Source organism: Hylaeus volcanicus, chromosome 1 (genome assembly GCF_026283585.1).
Source record: "Hylaeus volcanicus isolate JK05 chromosome 1, UHH_iyHylVolc1.0_haploid, whole genome shotgun sequence".
In the NCBI taxonomy this organism is placed as follows: Eukaryota; Metazoa; Arthropoda; class Insecta; order Hymenoptera; family Colletidae; genus Hylaeus; species Hylaeus volcanicus.
Genome location: NC_071976.1, coordinates 39,042 through 47,527, shown reverse-complemented (window position 1 = coordinate 47,527; position 8,486 = coordinate 39,042). Strand labels below are relative to the sequence as shown.

The window sequence follows — 8,486 nt, the reverse complement described above, 5'->3', positions numbered from 1 at the left end:
ATTAAAATTAAAATTAAAATTAAAATTAAAATTAAAATTAAAATTAATATCGTACGTTAAATAACGAATAATCATGGCATCGTTAGAACGTATTAATTCGAATGTGTTGCGTGTTGCGTCAGTAACGTCTATATTTGACAAGATGAGCGATCATCTCTGCATTTTAATCCATTACTTACTTGGTTGGAAATATTTCTATATGAAAATGAGTCTTTTGATGGCGCGCATCGTTAAAAAGGAAAACTCGAACCCAAATTGACCGGACGCTGAGCTCGCTGACCAATTTGTTGTACGAGTGATATAAACGCGAAACCATTCGTGTTTCCGTTTACGGCGATCTGCATACGATCTCGGTAAAAGCGGTTACATGAATTTACATGTTGTTTGTGTTGGGATCGAATAAAGAAGACCTCGCCGGCCTGAAAAAAGAAGAAAAATGTCCGGATTTAATAGAGAGGATGTCGAGGATTGAGACGGTGAAAGAGGATGCCAGGAAATTGAAGACTACGACACTCACCAGAATGGGGAAAATGTTTAAGCAGCGCTCACAGACACCCGTTGGGGAGAAATCATCCCTAAACGTGGATGGCGGTACGGTAAGCGATTCAACACTGGAAATAGAGATTGTTTTATCGTTATTTCCTTGAGCGAACGACTTGATCGAAACAGCATTTGCGGCGGCGTACCGCTCTATTTCCATTATTTTCAGAAATTTTTCAATATCTATTAAATTGTAACTGTACCCCTTGCAAACATGTATACATTTTCGAGTAAATGATATATTTTTACGTTAGAGTGTGAGAAAATCAATGAAAAATTATGACGACGAAAGCATGAAAAAGGATAGAGAGAAAAGTAACTCGTTGGGCAGAATGCTAAAATTGGTGGATAAAGATGGCTCGCCGAAGAAACTGTTCCATTCTCGAGCAGGATCTCTGAGTCATATATTGCGTCGACAACCCAGCAATGAAAACAATGTCGAGAAAAAGCTAGCCGAAGATAATACACCTGGCATTTTCTCGAGAATGCTAAACCAGTTGAGAGGAAAGTAACAAAGACCAAAACGTTTATTCACTTATGAATAAAGATATCATACACGTATATTGTACACGATATACGTATTCTTTTGATAAAAGTGGTAATCCATTATCGATACACATACATATAGTGCATACCTTTGATGCTTACAAGAACAAAAATAGAGAAACAATTATACGACTATCTTCATTTATTTTCACAAATTGTACATACATGTATGTAGACAGTCGTGTAAATTCAATTGATGTTTATATTTGTGATGCTCAGGACGCCCTCACAGTGGAAACTCGACAGTCGAGCCGAACATAAAGACCCGTGGCAAAATGAGCTCGTTACCTCCAAAGGTGCCATTAAATTCGAGGACCTGTAATCTGTCTTCGTCAAAGTCTCCTTCATCGCCTCCGTCGCGGGACAGAGAATCCTTGGAGAAATTAACAACTTTCGAATATTCCATTTAACACGTTGTTAACAAGCAAGCTGCCCTTTGATGAAAAGTAATCTGCGTTTACCGATACATTAGCAATTTTAATCTATCGTTTATACCGTACGCGTACGGTGCCTACACTCTATTTCTATTGGCAGAAGATTTGGTTTCCATTCCAGATACATTACGCAAAGTAAGAAAAATCGATATTGTGCAAAGGAATACTCGGAATTTATATGTGCGTAGAACAATTGAAAACGATAAATAAATATCATTTATTCGATCGCTGTGAAAATCAATCGATACTACGAATATAAACTACGATTTTCCAAAAGTGGCTTTAACATTTTGTTTAAAATATTTAAAATTTAAATTAAATATGTAATATTTAAAATATTTTGTATATTAAAAATTATAATTCTGATGCCTGTTTTGGACAACTCTTTATTGATGATTATTAAACTGGAAATTTTGTACATTCGTGAATAATCCTAATATGACATTCAATTTTTATTGGAAGAACCATCGTCATTATCTACGCATATTTCGTCTTGTTCCTTTTCCTATTTTTTGCGAGACAACCTGTGTCTCTTGGTGCTCTGCGCGCTGCGCTGTACAATTGTTCGGATACGTACATGGGTACTAACAAATTACGTATTACATATTACAACAGAAGTTGTACAAATGGTCGTATGAATCGTGACGAATATTATTCACTGTTGGTTCCTTAATTCGCAAAACCATACCAACAGGCCGACATGTATAACAGTTGTCGTCGCAGTTTGTATAAAAGTAAATATTTACAAAGAAAATGCTAATCTTGAACGGTATACATAATTTCCTCGCGCACGCAAACCTCATTGTCAGCATTAGTGTTCGTCCCGAACAATACAGATTGAAACCGAGCGAACCTTCTCTAAGGAGAAATGGGACATTTTCCACCATGCCACTTTGTCCAAATAAATTGAAATTTATATTATAATTGTATTCCGGAAAATAACAGTTGCACAAAGAGACGGACAAATGAAATTGAACAAATTATACCTCGAAAGAGCCATCAAATTTTTCAACGGGCGATACATTTTCACAATAAGTGATACACTGGAAAATAAACGTTAAATTAACATTGTGTCACACTCTAAAGAAACCTAGACAGATGTAGGCAATCCGGGTGGAAAGTCGATACTTGGCATTTCATCGACCGTTATCTTTCGATATTTCTCGATGCAATTTTTCGAGTATAGAACATATTTGTTGATTTATAAATCGATTCTAATGCGATTAAGGTAGAGTATATTTGTTCTTACGTTCGTAATGCGTACAAAAGCATACAAAAGCGCTATTTCACTTTTATATCAAATACTTTCACAATTTCCTTCCGTGTTCGATATTTTCAAGATCATCGGATGCATTGTCATCTAGCACGCTTCGCAACGATTATTAACATCGACGATTCATGCGCGCCGTTTAAAAAAAAAAAATATATATATATATATATGTATATGTATATAATACGTACAGTTCTTTCCATTCAAAATATCCTATACTATGTACAACGTCGCGCGATATCAAGCGTTTTTTCCCTTACAATTAATTTAGCGTACAACAATATCATTCTTACATTGACATCGCTCATCTCTGTTTAATTAATCGAGTAAAAACGATTGGCACGAGCCGATAATTCATGGAAATTAATTAATCATTCCCATGTACCAAAGACCTTTGAAACATGTGTCCATTGAATTTTGCATCCTCATTCGAGAATAGTGATGTATCACAGAGTAACGTATTTATTATACCTACTAATATAACAGAAGCACAACTTTTACGTTATATCGCATATCTCCCGTACTTGGTACATCACACGATAAATAAATGTCTCTTGTCAAATTCTGTGTACATGTTGTTCGGATTTTTTCTACAACTATTCATGTCGATTTATTGATACGTGTATTTAGCGTAGTAAGTAACTCATTTGTTAGGTTTAACCGTACAGATCGATCTTACATACATACTCGTATATGTATGTATATCAAGTTGTATCACGCTGACGCAATCATGATCGGTACGACTATGATCCAAATTCCTTAATTACTTGTCCGTTATGTTGTAGACGTATCGATAATCTGAGACTGAGCAGATACTCTCATGAAATGGTCGTTTTAAATCAACAACGATCATTTGAATATTCATACGAGAATCGTAAGAATCGCTAAATGCATGATCTGTTGCATAGGCGAAATGGTGAAAAAGAAATATTTATCAATGATCTAACGATACATTAGAAGAATTAAATACAAAAATTGATTCCCGATGGGAATATAGATAACTATTTTTACTGAATTTTCTTGACATTTTTTACTTTGTCTGTACGGCTAATTAATCGTAGAAACAAAAAACGAATTAAATGTATATTTCATGACTTGGCTATGTCATAATTTTTGCTACACCTGAAATATCGGTAATTCACATTGAAGAGTATATGCACACACATCTATAGCTTAATATAGGGTAGAGAAATTCGATGTTACGGGAACTGCAATAATACCGGGCAATTCTTTGTCGATCCATTGTGGCTAGTACGGAAACGACTATGCTTGCAATCTTTTATAATATCTAGAACAATGAAAAACTATTAGAAGAAGATACATCGGGAATATCATTAAGGATTTCTGAACCTTTGATAATATTATATTACCCTATCGCATTTGGCAATTGATTGACAATTCCGTTATTTTATACATAGGTGTATGTCTGGTATATCGTCCATACGAATCACCGTGAAGCGTTATAAAAAATATTCGATGATGATAGCAATATCAGTTATGTATTTTATATGTATATGTATATGTATAGATTAATCCTTAGCACGTTTTATTCGATGAATGATGTTATACGTTTAAGCTGAAGCCATTCATCGGTACTAAAACTACCGAAATATCTTTCACGGTGCCAGCGGCCTATCAACGGATCGACCAAAATATTGCATACGGCGGACGTTCTCGAGATGGGCAAAATAATCCCTTGAATAAGAAATTTCGAAAAGTTCAACAATTTCGAATCCATCAGATTTGTCAAAGAAACTATGAATCGTAATAGACATTGGCACATTCCTTTTATAATAACTTTACTCGTATCCCGAGCAATAGGTGCAATCGATGCAAGGCGCCTTTTACTTATACCGGCCAAAACACAAAAATGATCGGCAACCCTGCCAAACACGCGTATGTGTCTGAAAGTTTAAAAGAGAGTGTACATTTGTGTGTTCATATATTTAAACAGATTTCAGGACCATTTCTTACAAAAGCAATTTTCTCAAAAATTAAAATAAAGTTTAAACAAGTTTCACGTTTAGTTAATTAAATTCTGCCCATCTCTGTCTAATACAAGTACAACAAGTACATCGAGTTCTCGCGGTAAATACGAACATTAAAAAGTCGTTCGCGAGTCGTTGAATTGGATATACTTAAGCGATATACAAACATTTCTCCAAAAATACATTATGTAGGTAATATCATACTCCTCCGAGGTTTTTTCTGTCTCTCAGGAAACTCGATGAAGAGAATTCGTTTGACCCTGCTGATCGTAAAAGTAATCGGTTTCCCTGTCATTCATAAACGCCTAAAAATTTTCCCACGCATTTGTCACGCCAGTCAATATAAAATTAAGTACATAGTATATATATATATATATATATATATATATATATATATATATATATGTATATCGTGGAGAAAATTTGACTTTAACGACGTGTATCGGGGTGACGATCGTGAACCTTTCAGCTTTCGACTCACCCTAACAACTGTCGTACAAAATGTTAAATGACAGATAAACATTGGTCTCAGAGTAAAATCTGTTCAAGTATGATTTCGATAGGTTTCTTTTTTTGGCGAGTAAAAAAAGAAAACAACAAGAATATCGGGATAAACATTTTTCTGTATTCAATTATCATTAAAATTTCAGCAGACTAGAAATCCTTTTAATGATTTTCATCGTAATATTCTTTTTCTCTGGAATATTTTCCCCTTTGATACTGTATAAATGCTGTATCGTACGAATGAAATTTACATGCTTCGTTAAATTTAATCATCAATTGTCTATGAATTGTACATATATCTATGTATACAAGTATGTAGATCGAGAATAGTATCCAAAGCTGTCGAGAACCCTGTTCGTGTAAACGGTTACGTTGGAAAAATATTGTTCGTCGTTTCGCTTATCTATTTAATCGTGACTTCCACGCGAGTATCGCTTAGTTAGAATTTGGGTAGTGGTAAGCGTGAACGAGTACGGTAAAAAACAACCGACCTAAACGAATCAATCTCTTAGATAATTTCGCAATCGTCGTTTCGTTCCGATTGCGAATGCGGATAATTGAATACGTACAAGTAATACGAATCGTCGAGTGATTCTCATGCAAAGTGATATGGCTTCTACGAAGATGCGAGTTTCTTGTTCCCACTGACATGTTTCTCTTATCATGACAAAGGAGGGTCGACGAAAATCATGTATCTCACTTTCGCCCTTCCTTTGTTTTCTCATTCTAGGTAATGTAGGCTTACAACATTTAATTGGATTGGCGTCTCTACTACAGCCTTTGGACGGATGGTTGCCACTCGCGACAGTTGTTCGATTACCGATGGTGTCTGTCGATTTAGTTTCCATCAGATTCACAACAAATCGATGACGCATAATACTACCATAATTAACAAAAAAGATATGTATTTGTAAAAGACGTTGATGTAACTTTATGAAAATAAAACAACAAATAAATAACAAAGTTCCTGTAGATCTGAATTGTGTTTCTTTATTTTTATGGTCTCCGTTGCATTTAAGAATTTCGATTTGTTACAAACCTAGCGTTATTTGTAAATGTATCTATGTATGTATCGATCGAAATGTGGCAACCCAATGCAAGATCAGCTCATCTTACATTTTTTAAGATATGTAACCTGGACTTGACTACATCACGATAGGTATATCGTGCCAACAACGAAAAGTTGTCGAGATAGAAACATTTGATGAAACTTCAAGATCAAAGTGTCGCTAATTCCGGTAATTATAGAGAACAGTCTGTGTTCTCTATAATTACCCTAATTCCTTCAACGTATCATCTACGTGAACGTCCGAAAATTGGTAAAATTTGTTCGAAATGGTCGACATGGCGATTCATAAATATATACGCAATGTCATGCAACAAAGTCCAGACACATGTAATGTAAGAATTGGCTGGTCGGCAGCCTTTTGGCGACACGCGTCACAACACAGCCATTGTTGCTTGCCGATCGTAGCCAGTAGTCGGGCAGAGATGGCATTACTTTGATTGAAACTTTGTTTGTAGAAGGATTCGCCGATCAGCGCTCTTTTGGTGACACACAACCATTACCGCCGCCCTTTTTGCTCAACTGTTACACAGAGCGTCGTCAACGGCGCGGCGGGTGGATTTTCAGCGAGTCGGTCGAAATAAAAATCATTTATCTAGCAGAGATTTCTGTTTCCATCCTGAAAACCCTGTCACAGTAACGTTCTACGAAAAGTATTTGCAACGCTACTTTACAACTTGGTTCTCTCATGCAACAACGGGTTTTTTCGATATGTAAATAACCAGTGAAAGTTTAAACAAAATTCTCCATGTTTTTCCATGTTTTTCCGTTATTCCGTTGATTTTTTTTTTATATCTAGAAAATACGTCTATCTTATAAATTCGAGAACAACAATCGATTGATTTCAATCCAAACAATTTAAAAGTTCAAGCTTCTCTTCGAATTTATTTCGTCGCGTTGAATTTCACCTCGATGCGCGTTGTCGATATTCTGGCAGAATTTCGTTTTCGTTCTTCGTAACAACATTTAATGCCTTTGTTCGTTTCTTTTTGCAAGTTTTTCTCGGAAGTTTATCTCTTTTCGTCGGAAAAACTTTCGATGCTTTTTCCGTTGCACGTAGATTCCTTGAACGATGATGTATGGAATACGATTCAAATACGTGTACCTACTACCTATTGTAAAAAACATAGAAATAGAATTTTTCTTCTTTTTTTCGTGTCTTCTTGTTTTTAAATTTCACTTCGAGTTGGATGCAGTAACCGTTCGTTTCTTTCATTCGGTACAGTATTTCCACCGCGTAACTCCAACAGGATTAAGTTATTGTCGACAAATTTACCATCCGTATATTTCTCGAAACAATCTTGAACACTTATTCGGAATATTTAGTCGACGAAACTTTGACAAATTTCTACTTTATTTGTTTAAATAGTTCTTTGTTTACGTTTATTTGTGTGTGTTTTATGCTGTCGCGAATCATACGGATGACACGCCACTTAACGAATCGTTATAAAAGGGAATTAAAGTCATATCACTTATGTATAATATTCTTTATGGAAAATCTAACTACACAGTTTTGTCGTTCGTTTTAATAGACGCACCGGCACAATTATCATAAATTGTAATCGATGAAAAATTCGGTTAGGTCTGGGTCTCTCTCTCTCTCTCTCTCTCTCTCTCTCTCTCTCTCTCTCTCTTTCTCTCTCTGAAACAAACTGTTTTCATAAAACCGAACACTTTCGTGGATGTATTTCTCCTCTACTTTGTTTCAATCTTCACTTTCGATATTTTGATCGTACAAATGTATCATCGTAGTACTATTCTTGTCGGCGCACTGCACCTTTTCCAAATATTGCTAACAATTCCTCGTGTTCGTTGATCCCTGAATGCAACGAGGTATTGGAACATCACATCCCCGATTCTGCTATTCCTTCGTCGTCTGAAGAAAAAAAAATGTACAACGACATATTATACGTAAGTGGAAATTCGAGATTAAGGAAACATTGTCGATATGCGTAAATTAGATTAAGCCCATGCTTCGTTACCGAAATTATACAAGTCCATCGAAATATTATCGAGTGCGTGTAGAAGGATTCATGCTTCGCACATCAAAAGAAATATAGAACATAGTGATAAAGTTGGTGATAAATTATCAGCAATGCGTTCTTGTGCATTACGTACAGTAATCAAAGACATACGAA

General features: G+C 35.5%; 2 protein-coding genes across 7 annotated transcripts in view; one reads left to right on the top strand and one right to left on the bottom strand.

Annotated features, from left to right (window-relative positions):
* Positions 1 to 7,989, top strand: part of LOC128884556 (uncharacterized) — a 12,101-nt gene extending 4,112 nt beyond the window's left edge. Inside the window, exons 1-2 of one of the 2 annotated variants that reach the window (XM_054138007.1) lie at positions 378 to 596; positions 795 to 1,298. In XM_054138007.1, the coding sequence (XP_053993982.1) occupies positions 378 to 596; positions 795 to 1,052 (477 nt within the window). In that variant the 3' untranslated portion in view covers positions 1,053 to 1,298. The other variant, XR_008459405.1, reaches the window with a different exon arrangement.
* LOC128884555 (tyrosine-protein phosphatase 10D) overlaps positions 2,739 to 8,486 on the bottom strand; it is a 28,585-nt gene continuing 22,837 nt past the window's right edge. For all 5 annotated transcript variants that reach the window (XM_054138002.1, XM_054138001.1, XM_054138003.1 and 2 more), the window contains one exon: positions 2,739 to 8,224. Coding sequence is in view for 2 of the 5 variants with exons in the window: in XM_054138004.1 (XP_053993979.1) it covers positions 8,193 to 8,224 (32 nt within the window). In the remaining 3 variants the exon portion in view is untranslated. The remainder of the gene's footprint in view (positions 8,225 to 8,486) is intronic.